Here is a 20,450-nt window from a genome sequence, read left to right as displayed (position 1 = left end):
TTAATTGACATATAGTTGAATTACAATACTCGTTTCAGGTGTAGAGCATAGTGATTCAGTATTTTTACAGATTATACTCCGTTAAAAGCTGTTACAACACAGTGGCTATAATTCCCTGTGCTAAACAATATATCCTTGTTGCTTATCTACTTTATTCATAGTAGTTTGCATCTGTTAATTCCTTACCCCTAATTTGTACCTTCCCTCTCTTCTTTGGTAACCGTGAGTTTTTCTACATTTGTCAGTCTGTTTCTGTTTAGCATATACGTTCATTTATATTTAAAATGAGCTATTTAATGAAATAAACAAACATCCTAGAAAGAATGATGGAAGCAAACTCAAAACTTGTTGAAATATATATTATAAACATTTTGTAAGAATTAACATTATACCATTTACATTTCAAAGCAAACTTCTAGTAGCTTGATGAATTAACTTATGCTGAATCACATAACATTTGTCCCAAGGGTCACTGAGAGTTTTTCTTTTCCTTCAATATTTTCTCATTTTATTTTCTGGATTGGGTAATTCCCTTGATCTTTATTTTACTGATCCTTCCCCCTGCCAGCTTCAATCTGCTTTTGACCTAATCTAGTTAATTTTTATTTCAGTATTTTCGTTTTCAGCTGTCAAGTTTACTTTTGGAATGTAATTTTTATTTTGCTATTGCAATTCCCTCTCTAAACATGTATTTCCTTTATTTTTGAACACACTTCCCTTATTTTAAAAAAAATATATATTTATGATAGTTGCTTTTAAGTTTTTGTTAATTTCAACATCTGGGCCTGGTTGAAGTCAATTTCTACCAGCTGCTCTTTTTTCTCCGCTGAAGATGGGAAACTGTTTCTCGTGTTTCTGTTTATTGTAATTTTTTTGCTTGAAAACTAGTTATCATAGGTAATACATTGTTGAGACTCTGGGTTTTACTAACCTGTTCTGAGGATTGTTATTTTCTATATTGCTTCTATTTATTTATAGTACATAAATAATATATATTTCCATATATTATATTTCTATATTATTTTCTATATTGTTCTATTAGGCAGTTAGCATGTCTGAACTCTAGCTGCAAATATTTACCCTGCTAATACTCCTGCTCTCTTTCTTGGGTCTCTAACTCTTGATTTAATTTTTTTAACCAGACCTCTGTGGGTTTTCCCCGATGCCTGTGTAATTTGGTGCCAAACATACAAGTAGAATTTAGAGAGAGATTGGGCTCACCCTGTGGGTATCTTGCTTGGGGGGATAACCTAATTTCCAACTACATGGCTGGCTCTACCCTCTACCACCTTGAGGCCACAAGGCTTCAGTGTTCTTCTGTCCAAACTGCATCACTGTGAGATACGTTCCGTTGAAAAGGCAGAAGATCACCAGTCTTGTCCGGGGCTGCTGTGTCTTTCAAGGACAGCTTTTTTTCTTGTCTCTGCCTCCTTTTGCAGGAGGCCCTCTGTTGTCTCTTGCATATGTAAGTCTCAGCTTAGAGTTCATACTCACACCTTGGGTTTAGAAACTCTCCAGCTGCCAACACTTACTTCCTTTAAATTTCCAGGTGATTTTTCCAGCTCTAAACTCCTCTTTCTGGCACCCTCGGTGAGTGGTAAGGCTACAGACTTCTCTGCTGTTTTAGGGGATGTGAAGGGTTGGGGAGTGTGCTAGGCCCGAAAGGCACACTACTGCAAATTCTACCCCTTCTAGGGGAACATTTTTGAGCATATACACTTTGCCATCTACTGTCTTATTTCGTATGCTTTTCAGTGTTGTTTCAGTATTTGATCAGGTTATTATAGTACCCGTGGCATAAACTTCAGGCCTTTTACTTTGATCGTTATCCTGACAGTCAATTAAGTGATATACGTACAGTAGCAGACCTTATATAAGATGTTAGATGGAAAAGCTTTACATCACAGCTATGCAAACAAGTTAAGTGGAATGAAATCTTAACCTCCCATGTTCTTCAAAGTTGTTGCCATGTTTCAGGCCCTTTCTCTTCCTTCACAGTTTTACACTGATTCAGCTCCTCTTATTTTGTTATATACATACCCACTTATTTTTTGGCTGGAAGTGTATCTTTGCAGATCTAAAGATTTTTTAAAAACAGTCTGTATACTTGGAAATTAATTAGAGGGCCCCTCAAGATTGATTTCTGAAGAGGGAAGCTTATAAATATTAAACAAGTAAAAATATATAAATAAAAATATATAATTATATATACAGTTTTGTGTATAATTATATATAAGTAATATTTTATATACATATATATTCACACATGTATATATTCATACATATATATTCATATGTATATATTCACACAAATATATTCACACACATTGTATATGTTTTAGTATCATATGTGTTTCTGTATGACTGTTGCAATAAGTTAGTTTGTATCTGTGTTATTAAAATCTAAAAGTCTAAGGTGCTAACTCTAACGTACATAAATAACTACAAATGGTATAAAAGTAAGTGCTAGGAAGTTGAGGGTAAAATTGGACTATTTCCTGGCAACATATCTAAAAGGAGGGGTTAGGATTATGTTTAGGGACAAACCTCCTCTGAACTTCTTTCTGACAGCTCAGTTCACCTGCGGTTCATCCAAATGGGATGAAAGGGACTTAGAGCATTGGCTGCCGGGAACAGAAAGACAGTCTAAGGCAGGTCACACTACTGAAATCATGTCCGTCTTTCTTGTGAGACAAATGATGTGTACACTTTCTGTTACACTGAAAGTAAACATTTAGCAGAGATGCATGGCCAGGTCAACATTTCCATGCCCTAGAACCGTGTTAGTGTTTAAACAAAAGGTCATTCATTCTGGATAGTAGAAGCTATGATGCTTTAATCTTTCCTTCCTCTCCCTCCCACCATTGTTAGTGTCAGCTACAAATTGGCACTTGCCATCTACCTCTACAAGGATTAAATCATGTGCTGCAGCTGCTGACCTTCCACAGCCCCTGGAAGGAGTTCAGGGTAGAAAAGAGAAATGAGGTACTCTCTGCTCAGGGGAAAACTGGCAGAACAGGTCTTCAGATAGAGATTTTCCAGAGCTAATTTTTTGAGCCCAAGTCTTGTGTCTCCTCATTTCTAGAAAGCACTAAAATCCTTCATGGTGATGACTATTGTGCGTGACTAGCAAAAGCTCCACGAGACTAGCAGAAATTTTCTGGAAGAACATGTGCTTGATTCCACGTATCCCCTCTTTAGCAGAATCGCATGTATACTGACCTTCTCCCCCACCCCGACCCCGCCTCTCTGGAGCAGTCTCTCAGAGCTATCTGAGGTGCAGTCTCCTGGCTGCAGTCCTTATTTTTGCCCCAGATGGAACTTAGCTTGCAACTCTCACATCGTGTATCTTTTAAGTCGACATTAGTAAGTAGAAATTAGTAGGAAATGTTTCTTTCCCACTCATGGGAAAGTTATACCTACCTTCACGCCTTGGCTACACATGTGCATGTGTGTATGTGGACGTGTGTATGTGCGTGTGCGCACACACACACACACTGGAAGTCAGAAGTGGCAAGTGTCAGTTTTGTGCTTTATGTGTTTTTTGATCCCTACATAGTTATAAAAATCCCTTCTAAAAATGGGGAGAAGTTGAGTGGGAAAATTTGTATTAAAAGGGTTTTGCATGGATAAAATGCCTCACTGATGTTCCTTACCATTAGTAGAGACTTCATATCCAGAAACAACTAAAACGTTTGAAAAAAAGAGAATACACTGTTTCCGTCTTCTTTGCAAATTTTCAGAAATAACTCAAAAATATTGGTGAAACAATATGTCTTCTTTCAAAATATTCTTGGATATTATAGAGCACCAGGTAAATTAAGACACAGGCATGTAAATCTATTTTATTGAGAGTGAAGGGCTTGGAGCATAGTAAGTACTTAATATACATCATTTTGTTTCTTCTTGTTGCTCTCCCTATCACTCTGTAAATATCTGTCTACTGAATAAATGCATGAATGGTTTGAGTGAGTGTTGACTAAATCACACTACAAGTTATGATTGGTACAAAGTCAATTTTTAGTAAGAACAAAATAGCAAATCTGATTATAGCTAGTTAAACTTACCATGTGCTAACAACTGTGCTAAGTGCTTCTCTGATCTCATTATTTCAAAAACTACTGAGCACCTAGAATGTGCTAGACATATGTGGGATTTTGAGATTACAATAGAGACCAAAATAACAGCTAGTTTTTGATATCATGAAACACAGTTTAGCAGAGGAGAGAGACATTAGTCTGAGAATTTTTTAGATGTAAAAATAAAGTGATGGCTGTTATTATAAAGAAGTAAGAAAATCATAATGAAAGAATGCATAAAAGGGGCCAGTTAGTTTATTATTAGTTCCTTTCTCAAGAAGCTATTTCTGAATTCTGACTGAGCACAAAAAATGTTGGTGATTAAGGAGATAAGTGACCTAGGCAGAGGGCTGAACAGTGCAAATGCCCTGTGGCAGTGTGGTCCAGTGACCATACATTATTTGAGCACCTAAAACTTCTGCGTAGCTGGAAACCAGTCACTAAGGAAAACTGTAGGAGGAAAAAAATATGGAGAGGTGTAAGGTAAATCATATCAATAATTTATTTTTTATTTTTTTGATTGAGGTATCATTGACAAAATGAAGTTATTTCCAGATGCACAACAGAATGATTCAATATTTGCATGTATATTGTGAAATGATCACCATAGTAAGTCTACATAGCATCTGTTATCATACATAGGTAAAGAATTTATTTTCTTGTGACAAGAACTTTTAAGATTTACTCTATTAGCAATTTTCAAATATGCAATTACAATTTGATTTTTATCCTAATAAAAATGAGAAGCCATGAGATGATTTTAACCAGAGACTAATATGAAAACCTTGTCTTTTGTGCAATGAGCAATCCCTGCTGGGATGAGATAAATCCAATCAAAGAGCACCCAGTGGAGGACTGGCCCATCAGTTAGCACAGTGACAGGTGAAGATGATGGTGTTGCTTGTAGGAATATAACGACGGAAATTGATTTAGCTTGGTGACAGATTGGACTGGGGAGGTGACATGAGGGGAGGTAGGTGGCACTAATCAGTGGATGGTGATGTTCACGGGGAAAGGAAACAATGGAAATACAGGAGGTGTTAGAGGAAGAAGCAGTCATGAACTCAGTTTTGGACACATTGATACAGTAACCCTGAGAATGCCTCTGTGTGCATCAGGGATCTCTGATCTCTGGTAACACGTTACAGAGATGTGACTCGTTCTCGTGTCTGTGTGTGAACTAGAGTGGGATCATTAAGGTTAGGAATTATCTCTTAGCACAGTGTAGATGTTTAAGAGATGATGGAAAGGAAAGGGGGAAGAGTAAGGAGAGTGGATGGTAGGTGAAGTCTCTAGGGGAGAAGCAAGTCTGCGAAGGAAAAGAACAGGTTTATCAGGGCTGCATCTGGCTACATCTAACAGAAGCCAGTCTGCATTGGCGTACTCAAATCAGGGATTGTCATTCTCATCTGTGAGTCTGGTGTGTCTGTGCAAGGACATTATCTGATCTGTTTCCTACTCCTTCAGTCTGCTTAGCAATACATGTCTTTTGTTCTCAGGTTTGCAAAACGGCTGCTTCTGCCACTGGCATTGCATCTTCTTGGGTGTGGGAGTGGGGGAGGGGTGATGGGTGAAGAGGGAAGAGTAGAGGGCAAAGGATAAAAATCCAAAGGAACAAGTCACTTGAGGATTTGTCTTTGAAAGAGTCATCCAGGAAGCTTGCCTGACTATATTTCATTCTCCAGATGGTGTCACAAGTGACCCATGGTTTGCAAAGAGGGTGAAGATCAAGCCCTTAACTAGGTTCATTGATAACCCAAAGTTCGAGCTCTGTTAGAAATAAATTTAACAAGGGATAGAATGGGTGCTGCATAGTCTCTGAGGACTATTAAGCAACAAAATAATTCCTTTAATCTGTACCCTTGCTCCCTGCTCAAACCATCTTCAAAGTATGCAGTATGCATCAAATGCAAACTATGTACTTGGTAGATTGTATTCATAGCTTAGTGTGAATTTTCTTCATCTCTTTGGGATATTTGCTTTCCTAGCTATACTATAAATTGTGAAATTGAACTGGTGTCAGGGCTGTGATCAAGACTATTTTTTTTCCTCTGGTGAAAACTATCAGACATAATCTAGAAAAGGCTTGATGACTTTCCTGGTTCCCCAGCCTCAACCAGCTCTGGTTTCCTGACCTACCCTCTCCCCAAAGTTCCTAGGGTATAGAAGAATACATGAACTTTCATGGGCTTTCAATAAGAAATTGTTGACCAGTTAATGGATAATTAATCATTACTGCTTTTTAGGGTTATATTCACACGGGTAAATTGGGCATTCTTAATGTGATTTATTCAATGATCACTGAAAAGTATTGGGAGGCGGGGAGGGAAGTTTGCTGTGAGGTTTAGGACCACTTGAGGAATTGAAGTGTGCCATTACCCTTTAGCCAGGATAGTTTCCATAGAGCAAATACCCAAAGAACAAACTCTGAACCGGTCCTTTCTCAGTCTCTGCTGTGTCTAGCTTGGATTCCAGCCAGACTCTGTCTCCCAATGTCAGCTGCAAGATGATATTTCCTGAAAGATGCCTATAATTGTCCTTGGCCTCGGACTCCTTCTCCAGGATTTGAGTGCCATTCTTCATGAGCCCTAACTTCACAGCATGCTGGAATAGCTCAACGTCAAAGCCAAAGCGGTACACGCCAGGGATGGTGCAGGTGAACACTCCCGTGGTAAGATTGAAGTGGTCCTGGTCATTATGCAGGGCTTCCTTGAAGACAATGGGCTGGGAGGGGGCTGGGAGGGGATCACTCAGCTTCACTGCAAAGGCGGATTTAGGGGGAGACAAGCATCTCTCAATGTCTCCAGGAATCCCAGGTAGTCCTCACAATTCTGGGGGGCCTTGGGGCCCTAAACACCAAAGTAACAGAAGGGAGATAGAGGAGATTTGAAGTTCATACATTTCACAGTCCATAAATGTCTTTCCACACCACCCCTCCTACTAACTTACACTCTCCCTTCAAGGATCATCTTACACTTCCTTTTTCCTCTCCTCTCTGTCATTACAGTGGCAGAATCCAGTGTTTACTGTGATTGTAGCATTTGCTGACACTGAATAGTCCTCTCTCCCATTAAGTACCTGTTTTGTTTCCTTAAATAGATGATGAGCCAGTGCCCTACCTATACTTGTTCCTAAAACACGATCATATGATAGCCAAGGTCCAGTTGATAGGCATAGTATATTTTTGGAAGCAGTGATTGAATAAATAATTGCTTGAATTGCCCTTTCAATTCGTTTCATAGGTATGATGTTTTTATTATCACAAATGCTAAGTAAGGAGTACTCAGGGAAGATGCTGACACAGGGAACTCTAGGAACTGTAGCATTCCAGAGAATAAAAGGGATATTAGAGAAATATTTTCCTGGCTGGGCTGTGCACAAGAGTCAGCTGTGGAACCTGTGTACTAGTGTCTTAGTTAATAATACGTGACCATCTGAATTGGAATTTCAAGGGGATGAAACCTGGAACCTGACTATTAACCAATGTCCACAGATGACTTAAAGGCAGTCAGGTTAAGGAATCAATGATGCTGGATCACTCTGGTGAATAATTTCCAGTGAGATTGAGATGGCAAAGTAAGTTCTCAGAATTGAGGAGAAAGTGCGTAATGCCTTATTCTCAGTTGTTTTCTACAATACCATTTTGCCTTTGAGTTTGCAGGAAACTCAGCAGTATTCCAGTGTGAATCAAGGGTGAACACAGAATAATTATGGGCTTCCCTGGTAGCACAGTTGGTAAAGAATCCGCCTATAATTCAGAAGACCCCAGTTCGACTCCTGCGTTGGGAAGTTCCCCTGGAGAAGGGATAGGCTACCCACTCCAGTATTATTGGGCTTCCCTGGTGGCTCAGATGGTAAAGAATCTGCATGCCATGTGGGAGACCTGGGTTCGATCCCTGGGTCAGGAAGATCCCCTGGAGGAGGGCATGACAACCCACTCCAATATTCTTGCCTGGAGAATCCCCATGGACAGAGGAGCCTGGTGGGCTACAGTCCACGAGGTTGCAAAGAGTTGGACACGACTGAGCAAGTAAGCACAGCGCAGGGTAACTATGCCATATTAAAGAGTACACCAATATAATGTCTGAACTGTCATTTAAGTTCACATGGCAGCTTCTTCAGAACCCACCCCAGACGTTTTTCTGGGGTAAAAACCTCATCATCTGCTTTAAGACTCTAGGTGTGTAGATGGGCTGGGAAGTGGGAGGCCTTGGTAATTTCCCTCCAAAAACCATTGTCTCCATTGTTACTGACCATCAGAAGCATCTGGATATTTCCTCGAGCTTATAGATATTTCAGTCAGAAAGAAGTGACCGATGCAATGTGAAGAGAAATGTTTTCTCACCTGGAGGACCATAAAACCCTGGAGGGCCTGGGGGCCCTGGAAATCCTGGAAGTCCTTGAGAATCACAGGACCCGGTAACTTCTGGAGAAGTGGCATCAGCCGTGACTGATAGAACAGACAAAGCTAAAATCCAGACATCTAGAGCAGGGGATCAAACGGATAAATATTCACATAAGTTGAAAGATGGGGCTGCTTCTCTTGAAAGATTATGTTCCCAACACTGTCTGGGCAGCCAGGTCTCCCAACCTCAAAAAATAACCGTGAACTCGGTCATAAAGAGAGACTTCCCCCCACTTTCCTTCTTCTTTTTTTATTTTAAAGTCTTTATTGAATTTGTTACTATATTGCTTCTGTTTTATGTCTTGGTTTTTTTTTGGCTGAGAGGCATGTGGGATCTTTGCTCCTCTAGTAGGGATTGAAACCACAACCCCTGCACTAGAAGAAGTTTTAACCACTGGACTGCCAAGGAAATCCGCCCCGCCCCCCCTTAATGGAATGCAATCAGGGCCAAAGATAATCTGTAGTTTCCTTGTATTTGCTGTTAATATTCTTACTGAAATGTGAACTTCTGATGACCTAGAGGTTTTCTCTAGGACACCCAAACATCCTGTGTCTTTCCGTCCCCCATCTCTTTAAGTAAATAGTCTTGTGGTATTATCCTTATGACGGCTAGACACCTGCAGCCCTTAAGCCTGGTGTTTCCTCAAAAACAAGTCGACTGGGGGCTTCATTTATTGACTCTACACTGCTTACTAAATGTTTTCCTTGTATCTGCATGGTAAACTTCTTTTCATCCTTGAAAAACAGTTAGGGTTCAAGACAGGGGGACATATGTATACCTATGGCTGATTCATGTTGATGTATGACAGCAACCAACAAAATACAGTAAAGCAATTATCCTCCAATTAAAAATAAATAAATTAAAAAAAAACAATTCAGAGTTCACTCATCTTGGGATATCCTCCATGATTTCCTCAAAGGGAACTAATTGTTGTATTTTAAAATGCACAGAAAGAGAAGCTGTCAAGTGAACAAGTGATGATGAACAAATTCATGCCAAACAGTGGAATAACTTTCAATTATTTGGGGATCCAAAGACCTTTGCTTGATCCTGAAGTATTGAAACACAAGATGGTCTTTGGAAATGATGTTGTTGGGTGTTTTTTTTTAATCAGTAAAAAAGTATCACATTTCATTTTATAATGGTATATAGGGTTATGTAAAATATATTCCAGGCCTAAGTGACAAAAATAATTGGTAAATAGATAGTATATCATAGCAAATAAAAATCAGAGCTTGAGAAATTTAGTTTCTCTGAATATCTCTTTCCAAATTTTGACATAGAGATAATGAGGGTTGTGGTGAGAATCAGTGACAAATAAATCATCTAATGCATTGTTGGCTATAGAGAAATGCTCAACCAGGAACTGAAAATATACAAACATGTAGGACTTTCCTTGAATGACACCCCTTTACCTGCCTTAATTAAGCAGTGGTATTACAGCATAGACATGAGAAGAAAAGCTAGATAGGTGCCTCTGTTTATGGGTTAGCATATGTACAAACAAAAATTATCCTAGAAAACTGAAATTCATCTATCAATGAAACACTGATGAAGTAACTTTTGTTGAGTAGACATGTCCAAGTGTTAACATTTCAACAGGTAAAAATACATTAAAAAAAAAAAAAGAAAAACCAGCTCTTTGTTGAGATATAGTTTGTATACCATAAATCTCTTTCATTTTAAGTGTAAAATTTAATGATTTTAAACAAATTCCCACAGTTGTGTAGCCACCACAACCATCCAATTTTAGAAGATCCCCATCATCCTCAAAAGACCCCATGTGCCCATTTGCAATCAACCCCCCATTTCTACTTCTAGCTCCAGGCAACTCTACTTCCTTCCAAAGGCAAGCAAACCATCATCAATTTTCTGCAGCAAAGCTGACCTTCATTTATGGTTTTTTGAAGCTTCGAGTGAAAAAGAAGAAAAGTCATGAAGAGAAGAATTACACTCATTTTTTAACGTGTTTTCCAAAGTCATTCAGAGAGAGAGAGGGAATGTAAGTCCTAGCCGCCTCAGTACGTCCGTTTTGTGAAATGTGTCCCAGGTCACCTTGTGCTCTCTGCTTAATATTCAGAACAGTGCAGTAAATAGCACCTTCCTCGTTAAGTGGTTTTGAGGCTTAAAGAAAACGAGGTATGAAGAGGGTCTCGCACCATATACGGACGCTACGGTGTGGCTCCTGAGTATGTGACACTTCCCTCCCATCTTCTGACTTTCCTGTGAGCATACTATGCTGATTTCCCAACAAAGTAAGGTGACCCTCACAGTGGCGATGGTCACTAATGTGACAACCCAGAGCATCCATCAGAGCAGTTCTAAGATGGACATAAAAAATTGTCTATGGTGTCCACACACGTGTCTTTCACGTCCTTAATCTCCTTTTCATGACAACTTGTGAAATGGGGAAGAGCTTGATATTGTATTCATCACTGTAGAGAAGGGAAACAGAAACACGCATTCCACAGTCAAACACATGAAATTTTCGCATTCTCTCTCCTTCTATTTTCTTTATATCATAAGTCCCTTGTGCTAATTTGCTATTAATTAGGGCTATTTACAAATTGATAGCATAGCTTCGGTCCAAATATAAGGGAATTTTCCACTTTCACAAATGGAAGTTTCCACTTGTATTTGCTGTATCTGATTAGAAATGCTGAAATGAAATCTATCATTTGCCTGTGTTGTGGGAAAATTGTATCTCAGAATTATTATGATCATAAAATGAATCACAAGCGTTGGCAGGAGAGAGTCCTTTGAATAGTTCTTTGTAACAACATATGGAATCCAATTCTCTATCAGTCAGTAGTGATTACACTTACCTACACACACCATGGAGAGAGATTGTCCTCCTCTCCCAGGCATCCTGATGCAAAGATGGAAGTTGTTGTAAGGGTTATGTCTTCAGCTGCTCTGTTCCTCTTTCACTTGCTTGCCTGTCAAAGGTATGAGGAAGATGTTCTAATAAATCAATATTCTTTAATATTTAATTTTTTACTCTCTGAGGCTAATGACCTCTGTTGGTTTTTAACCAGGGTGAAGTTGTGCCAGCTGATGTTCAGACAGAAGCTCTATGTGTTATTTGTACCCTCTTTTTTCTTTTACTAATTTCTGGAATAATTGAGAATTTTAAAATTTTTATTGATTTATTTATTTAGGTGTTAATCCTTTTGTATTTTCCATACACACATGCATATAACTTTTCTATTTATTTTTGCTTTTTCCAAATTTCTATTGTTTGTATATAGTATTGCATATACATATGGATGTCCTGTTGGAGAAGGAAATGGCAACCCACTCCAGTATTCTTGCCTGGAGAATCCCATGGACAAAGGAGCCTGTGGGCTACAGGCTATGGGGTCACAAGAGTCGGACACAACTTAGCGACTAAACCACCACCACCACCCTGGATATCCTATAGTTAATCTAACTATTTCCTATTGAAGAGCATGTACACTGGTTATAGTGGCTCTTTAAATTTTTACTTATTTTTAATCGAATGAAAGATTCTCTAGATTCTATAGTGCTTTACATTTTCAAGTTTCACACATATGATTTCGTATAATCCCATAATAACCCCTCCCTTTCTCTTAACCCCCTTCCCTCTCTCCACTGGTAACCACTAGTTTGTTGTCTGTATCTGTGAGTTTGCTTCTTTTTTTATCCACTAGTTTGTTGTATTTTTTAGATTCCACATACAAGTGATATCATACAGTCTTTCTCTGTAATGCCCTCCAAGTCTCTCCATGTTGCTGCAAATGACAAAATTTCATTCTCTTTTATGGTTGGGTAGTATTCCTTAGACAAATTATATTTATATAAACATTTTCTTTATCTCCACTATTGGGCTATTATCTATACCTTTGGTTTTATTGTTGGTTTTTTTTTTAGTATGATTTTTGTAACATTTAGAGTATACAGTTTCAACTTATCACAGGCTGACTCCTCAGATGTGTATCCATGAAATTTCATTTCCCAAAGATCAGGAAAAGCTAAGTACCTTTGCCCTCACTCTTTTTCAACATAGTACTAGACGTTGTAGCCATTGTAATAAACAGTTAAAGGAGATAAAAGGCATGCCCATCAGGAAACAAAAGAAATAAACCTGCCCCAACTGTCTATGTTAAAATTTCAAGGACTCTACAAAAGAAACTCCTAGCACTAATTAGTGAGTTAGACAAGGTTAAAGGAGACAAGGTCAGCACACACACAAAAATTGATCATATTTCTGTTTACTACCAGTGAACTCATTGCAAATAGAAATGAAAAACACAATACCATGTATTATAGCTCTGAAGAAATGAAGTACTTGTGTAAAAGTCTAAAAAAACATGTACAGGATATATATGCTAAAAGCTACAACCAGCAATCCACTCCTGGGTATTTATCCTAGAGAAATGAAAATGTATATTTGTGAAAAAACTTGTGCATAAATGTTTCAAATAGTTTTATTTGTTATAGCCCCAAACTGGAAACAAACCAGTGAGTCACTGTTCATGAATGGATGAACAAGCTATGGTACATAACATAAAGAATACCAGTGAACAACAATGTCTTTTGGGGGGAAGGAAATGGTGAGGACTTCATCATATGGATGGACTCATTCCTTTGGAGGATGGAAAGAACCTATGTGACATATTACCTCATTGGTGCTGACAAGAAAATTCCAAACTGGTTGATTAAGATTACATTTTGAAGAAAGATCAAAACTACAATTAGGTTAGGTTTTAAATCTAAGTTTGGTATCATGAGCTTTAGCACAAGTGATACCATTTTGGATCTGTGATTCTTCTGTTAAATGGATCTTATGTTCATTATACTGAGTCCCAATCACAAAGTCACCCTAATATCCATCAGCAGAAGAGTAAATAGATAAAAGGTGGCATATTTGTAATGGAAGACTACATTTCCATTCAATGAAATGTTTCACTACTGTTACCACAGTGTAGATGGATTTCACAGACATTATGATGAGTGAAAAAACACTAGACGCAAAAGATTTTATATTGGATTATATCATTCATACAAAGTACAGGTATAGGGAAAGATGGCAGCTTCCCAGGTGGTTCAGTGATAAAGAATCCATCTGCCAATACAGGAGACACAGGAGATGCGGGTTCCATCCTTGGGTTGAGAAGATCCCCTGGAGGAGGAAATGGCAACCCACTCCAGTATTCTTGCCAGGATAAGCCCATAGACAGAGGAGCTTGGAAGTCTACTGTCAACGGGGTCACAAAGAGTTGAACATGTCTGAGCAACTGAGAGTGAGCATCAGTTCAGTTCAATTGCTTAGTCATGTCCAACTCTTTGCAACCCCATGGGCTGCAGCACGCCAGGCCTCCCTATTACCAACTCCCAGAGCTTGCTCAAACTCCGGGATGCCATCCAACCATCTCATCCTCTGTTGTCCCCTTCTCCTCCTGCACTCCTGAGCATGGGCATAGGCAAAGATAATTGATAAATGATGCTGACAGTCAGAAAAATAAATTCAATGATGCAGGTGTGATTGTGGATGGGAAGGGCACCAAGAAGACTTCTGGGATGACAGAAATGTTGTATGTATCAATCTGAATGATGGGCCCATGTTTGTATACATATAAAATTAATTAAACAGTTTACTTTATATTTGTGTTTTACTATATTTAAGTTATACTTCAATAATAAAAAGAAACCCATCAATATTCTTTTATTTTTAAAAATATTAATTAAAAATATTAATTTATGTATTTGGCACTGGGTCTTAGTTGTGGCATATGAAATCGTTAGTTGCAGCATGTGGGATCTAGTTTCCTGAACAGGATTTGAACACAGTCCCCCTTTATTGGGAGTGCAGAGTCTTAGCCACTGGACCACCAGGAAAGTCCCCAGTATTCTTTTAAAAGTCTAGTCATCAGTAGTATAAAGTTGACTTATGTCAGTGTACAAAAAACATTGTTACTTTTATCCTCCTGCTCAACCATGGATTATGGGGCTTTGATTTAATGCCTGCAAGATGGTTGTTGCAGCTGCAAGAACTGCATCTTCATTCCTTATAGAAGAAAAGGAGAAAGCAAAGAGCAGAGATCAAACGCCAAGAACATAAGCCAGTTGAGTCACTTCCCTTTTAAATATGACTCCTGTAAGTACCATGCACTTACATCTCACCAGGAAGGATAGTGTTTTTTGTGGCCACCCTGAATGCAATAGCGGCTGGTCAAATTACTTTTTTCTTTTTTTAAATGGGTTCATTGAGGCAATGCGAACAAAATTAGCTGTAATAGAAACTTGTAGAAGGGATACTGGGTAAGTAAGTAGCAGCTTCAAGTAAATTAATTATTAATCTGAAAACTATGAAGCCACAGAATTTCCTTCACTTCCATCTTTGACCCTCTGCCTTATGTACTATCACTCATCCAATTATCTTTAGGGTAATCCTTTGATGGAAATCATTTTCATTTGGTATTTTAAGCAAACTTGCTATCTCTGCCAGAGATATTTACTTCTGTATTTACATCCTTAATTACCAAAAGAGATTTGAGACTTTGAGTGAGGTTTTTTGTCCCCTGGGGGTGAGGTGGGGTGTTGTTGAGACCTTAAGTCATGATCTAATTCTGTGATCCCAAGCATTGTAGCCCGTCAGGCTCTTCTGTCCATGGGATTTCCCAGGCAAGAATATTGGAGTGGGTTGCCATTTCCTTCTCCAGGGGATCTTCCTGACCCAGGGATCGAACCCATCTTTCCTGCATTGGCAGGCGGATCCTTTACCTACCGCTGAGCCACCAGGGCGGCGGGGTGCGAGCAAGCAAAACAGGAGCTGAATGGGGGTTTTCCTGGCGTGTTTAACAGCAACCTGGCTGGGCAGCCTCCTACCTCACTTTGTTTTTTCACCCACTTTTTGCCACCCAGGATCTTGAAATTTGGGAATCACAAGAAATTACTGATAAATTGATGAACCATGCATCTTTATTGGTTTCAGCAATTGGTAATACATTCATTTTGTCCAAGTTGGCCATTACTGTTTTAGTGATTGTTCATCATTTAGCCGTTCTAGATGAAATAGTTGAGATGCAGGAAGCTTCTTTTCTTAAATTCAGAGTTACTTGAGGGAGAGAACCGTGCAGTTACCCCTAGCCATCTTAATTTCCATTGAGCAAAAACCCATAAAACACAGTGTGAGTAGTTCCTTTTTCAGATTCTTCTTTGTCCAGCTTAGACTCCAGCCAGACCCTGTCGCCTTTCTCCAGCTCCAAGATGGAACTTCCAGAAGCCTGCTCGTGGCTATCCCCAGCTTCTGCCTGCTTGTCCCGGATCTGGGTGCCATTCCGCATGAGACCCACTTTGACAGCACTCTGAAACAACTCAATGTCAAAGCCAAATTGGTACACGCCAGGGACGCTGCAGGTGAACACGCCAGTGGCAGGGTTGAAGTGGCCCTGATGGTTGTACAGAACTTCCTGGAAGACAATGGGCTGGGAGGGTCCTGGGAAAGGCCCACTCAGCTTGACGGAAAAGGCAGACTGAGGTAGGGGTGGGCACTTCTCAACGAGTCCAGGAAGCCCAGGTCTCCCTCTTGGTCCTGGCATGCCTATGGGTCCTAGATTCCAAAATAAACAGAAAATAGAACAATACCATTTAAGGTTTTGTATTTTACATAGTAAATGAATTACTTCTTCCTTCCTATGCTTCTTGCCCTTCCAGCTACTTCCTTTCACTGGTCAGAGCCTAGCTCAAGCATCACTGCTTCCAGAAGGCTCGCCTGTCTCCTCTAGATTTGGAAAAGTTCTGTCTCCTTGTACCACACCTGGTATTAACTGTTCCCATAGTTATAAAGAATTACCACAAAGAATTATAATCCTTCCCTTAAGTGACGGCCTCATCCAAACCGGGAACAAGAGTTGTACTTAATTTTCTTCCTAAATGTCATACTCAGCATCATTTACAAAATTAGCACTCAAAATATGTTCAGTAAATGAGTACTTGAATGAATAAGTATATGAATGGATCTTTAGACATGTTCTGCCATGTCTTTTCTTTACTATAAGGCTGAGTATTAAGGATCGTTATTGGAAGTTGCCCAGATAAGTTTAAGGATCACACTATGGCAGGACTAAATAGGAATTCTGAACAGGGGTATCCAAATATGCTTGTTTATCAGAACAGCTGTGGAACACCATCCTACCAGAGTCGCCCAGTCACTCAGGGCCAGGCTACACTGCAGGCCTCTAGAGGACTCTCTGAGGATGGAGACTAGGAACCTACATGTTTAACAAGTCTGTGAGTGATTCAGATGCTCAGCCAGATTTCAAAACCATTGCTTTAGAAGTTGAATACAAGTCTTCAAATCTGATGGGATCTCCATGGGAACTTAACTTAATGTACTTCTCAGCAGATGACAAGGGAACAGGATGTCAAAGTATCTGCTGCCCCATATGCCGGTGTTACCACTGGACAAATCTCAGCTTACACCTGCCCCGCGTGATGCCGACATAAGTGCTCTACGTAGTCTAGAGATGGGGCTGTGTTCCTATGTCTCAATTCGCACTGCACACCCAGGGTGTCTGAACAGCAGTGTGAGCATACAGATTTCTTGGGAGTTGGAGTCTGTCTTAGTAGATGAATCTTAGGACTCTAAGGACTTGAGAAAATGAGGCCATGATCATTTGTTACCAAAAAATGATGTATCTCAATGATCAATATTCTCACCAGATCACCGGGAAGAGTTCACTGAATCTATGAACACTGAAACCAAAGAGACACTATGGAGGTCAAGAGAGTCATTGAATCTTTTTTACCTGCAAAACCACGTGGCCCTGGAGGACCGATGGGTCCCAGAGGTCCTCGGGGCCCACGAGGTTCACACAGCTCCGAGTCTGCTGAAGACTTGACATCGGCCACAAGTAAGAGGACAAGCTGAGCTAAAATCCTGAAACCTGGAGCAGAAGAAAAATCAACGAAGGTTCAGATAGGCTGGGAGATGGATCGGCCTCTCTTAAAGAGACTGTGCTACAAATTTTGTCAACTGGCTGGATGGTTTTACAATTCCAAGAAATTGATATTATTTTGATCTTTAGTTCCATGAAGTACTACATGCACCAACACTGAGATTCATCCAGACAATATCAGGAAGCACTTTGAACTGACATACTTTCACGTTGAACACAACGAAATTAAAAAAAAAATCTTCTAATTCATGCTATATGAAATCAATGCTGCTTTTTCAATCTCATGCAAACCTCTCATGGACTCAGAGCCTCCTGCCATCTGTTTAGCAGTGATCTTTAGACAACTGGTGAGAGTAGTCTACTTCTTATGATGAATAAGCACCTGATTTAACCATGTGTTACTCTGTATTGTCTTATTGGTTTATCTGTTGGATGGGCTTGGATCACAGAAGATATATAAGGAGTGGTTGTTTGTTGGTGAATGAACCGACAAATACCAAAGACTGAATCAGCCAACTACTACTTCCCATTACTCTAAACCTTTAACTTAGTGCAGCAGCCTTCATACCACTTTGAACTATAAAGCTGATAAGATCAATATGCTTGCATTAGACTTGCTCCTATTAATGCACTTGTTATGTTGTCCCCTTTATGACACATTGAACCTTCTACCCCCTGGTCCATGGCCCAGGGGGTTGGAGGTCCCTGATTTATGTCATAATGACCTTTATTTAATTTGAATGATTTGATATTGATTTCATAATGAAAGCAAAGGTCTTGCCCTGTCCCCCATTAGCTTCTATTCCTTCCACTCCCTTTGCAATATCCAACTGGCAAATTTGAAAAAGTGTCTCTATTCTTGTCCAGCATTATAGGCAGCTGCCTTCCAGAGATGTTCTAATTTTTAAAAAATAATATAAATCACACACTGGGAGACTAAATTGCTTTGGAAAGTGGTATCTACCAGTGCAATGGGTTAATTTAATTACAGTAGATATTAATAAGAAAACTTACCTGCAATGTTCATGGTCCTGGCTCTTCCCCTTCCCCCAGGCACTAAAGCTCTTTCGTTGACCATCTCCTCACCTGTCCTATAACTTGATCATCTGCTTGTTATTGAAAGTTTATGGTAGATGGTTTAATAGATTGTTTTTTTTCCTCAGTATTTGGTTTTCTGGTCTCCTGAAGCTGAAGTCAAGGTTAATTTTTAACCAGATCAGTCAAACATTCAAATATGCCAGGAAAGCTCACAAATTGACATTCAAAGTGAAATCCACCCATATCTGGAAGTCATCTCTTCTTGTGATGGCCAAGCCTGGGACTATTAGGCTGATGAACTTTGTTTGTTAGAGATGAACCCATCTCTGACTCTTCCAGGAAAATGAGAGATGGACTATTATCCCATTTCCTCTAGTCTAAATCCATAATTTTATAGACTGTGATACTAGCCCAGGGGAGGAAGTGATTTAGTGGATAAAATTGGAGCTAAATATAGAATAATAAACACTTTTCTCCTACTTTACAGCCCAGGAGATTCTTCTTCTGCTTCTCTCCCTTACTATCTATATTTTCTGAGAACTTCTTGCTTTTCTATAATAGTCAATCTACTGACATCCTTGTGTGTGCCAACCAGCCACTCTGTGCTTGCCAAAGTGAACCTAAGTTAATAAAAATTTAATTAATTGAGAATGAGACCTTGGAAATAGCTGAGGAAAGAGCTCGACAATCTTCTCTTTAAAAAGAAAAAATAAAACTGAGCAAAATTGCCACACAAAAAAATTGCAACTTTGGGAGTTGATCAAAGTACAAAAAAAACTAAGAAATATTTATTTAAAAAGTCCACTGAATCTCATTAAGAACAGAGGTAGTCTGTGGCTTCTTTATCGGAGGCTGCTGCCGTCTAACTCCTAACACTGCACCAGAAGTTCTGCTGGAGTGGGGAGGGCTAGGAGGACTGGTAGGAGAGGGGACTGACTTTATTTCGAGCAGTAGGTGGAAAAGTCCATGCCCAGGTCATTGTCAAAATAGTGTCATAAGCATCCAATGATCAGGGAAAGCCAACACCACAGCTAGTCTGACATCTTGATAATAGTTAGAGCAAGCAATGGACTAGCCAGAAATTTTAAAGATTGTTGGGGGAAAGGAACAGCCAACCAGGGCTTTTTTTTGTTTGTTTGTTTTTGTTTTTATTTTTTATTTAATTTATTTATTTATTATTTTTTTGGTCATACATTGATATGAATCAGCCATAGATTTACACGTATTCCCCATCCCGATCCCCCCTCCCACCTCCCTCTCCACCCGATTCCTCTGGGTCTTCCCAGTGCACCAGGCCCGAGCACTTGTCTCATGCATCCCACCTGGGCTGGTGATCTGTTTCACCATAGATAGTATACATGCTGTTCTTTTGAAACATCCCACCCTCACCTTCTCCCACAGAGTTCAAAAGTCTGTTCTGTATTTCTGTGTCTCTTTTCTGTTTTGCATATAGGGTTATCGTTACCATCTTTCTAAATTCCATAAATATGTGTTAGTATGCTGTAATGTTCTTTATCTTTCTGGCTTACTTCACTCTGTATAATGGGCTCCAGTTTCATCCATCTCATTAGGACTGGTTCAAATGAATTCTTTTTAATGGCTGAGTAATATTCCATGGTGTATATGTACCACAGCTTCCTTATCCATTCATCTGCTGATGGGCATCTAGGTTGCTTCCATGTCCTGGCTATTATAAACAGTGCTGCGATGAACATTGGGGTGCACGTGTCTCTTTCAGATCTGGTTTCCTCAGTGTGTATGCCCAGAAGTGGGATTGCTGGGTCATATGGCAGTTCTATTTCCAGCTTTTTTAAGAAATCTCCACACTGTTCTCCATAGCGGCTATACTAGTTTGCATTCCCACCACAGTGTAAGAGGGTTCCTTTTCTCCAACACCCTCTCCAGCATTTATTGCTTTGTAGACTTTTGGGCGGACTTTTGGATAGCAGCCATCCTGACTGGAGAGTAATGGTACCTCATTGTGGTTTTGATTTGCATTTCTC

The 20,450-nt window shown here is 39.5% G+C and overlaps 2 protein-coding genes and 1 long non-coding RNA gene across 3 annotated transcripts; 1 reads left to right on the top strand and 2 right to left on the bottom strand.

The window, feature by feature from the left end:
- Window positions 1-3,463: 3,463 nt before the first annotated feature.
- LOC122423839 lies at window positions 3,464-15,611 on the top strand. The gene is made up of 3 exons (XR_006264227.1): window positions 3,464-3,476; window positions 7,588-7,591; window positions 15,066-15,611. It is a non-coding gene; the product is annotated as an uncharacterized LOC122423839 (long non-coding RNA).
- LOC122423838 (protein HP-25 homolog 2-like) lies at window positions 4,559-11,433 on the bottom strand. Its single transcript, XM_043441255.1, is given in 3 exon segments — window positions 4,559-6,928; window positions 8,425-8,562; window positions 11,311-11,433. Coding segments are annotated over 3 exon segments (648 nt in total). The 5' UTR covers window positions 11,354-11,433; the 3' UTR covers window positions 4,559-6,461.
- LOC122423837 (protein HP-25 homolog 1) lies at window positions 15,413-18,598 on the bottom strand. The gene is made up of 3 exons (XM_043441254.1): window positions 18,424-18,598; window positions 17,260-17,397; window positions 15,413-16,061 (listed from the first exon to the last, which is right to left on the bottom strand). The coding sequence occupies exons 1-3, from the start codon at window positions 18,485-18,487 to the stop codon at window positions 15,604-15,606; spliced, it is 660 nt and encodes a 219-aa protein (XP_043297189.1). The 5' UTR covers window positions 18,488-18,598; the 3' UTR covers window positions 15,413-15,603.
- Window positions 18,599-20,450: the final 1,852 nt, after the last annotated feature.

This window comes from Cervus canadensis, chromosome 21 (assembly GCF_019320065.1).
Source record: "Cervus canadensis isolate Bull #8, Minnesota chromosome 21, ASM1932006v1, whole genome shotgun sequence".
Lineage (NCBI taxonomy): Eukaryota > Metazoa > Chordata > Mammalia > Artiodactyla > Cervidae > Cervus > Cervus canadensis.
This window is presented reverse-complemented; position numbering and strand designations above follow the sequence as displayed.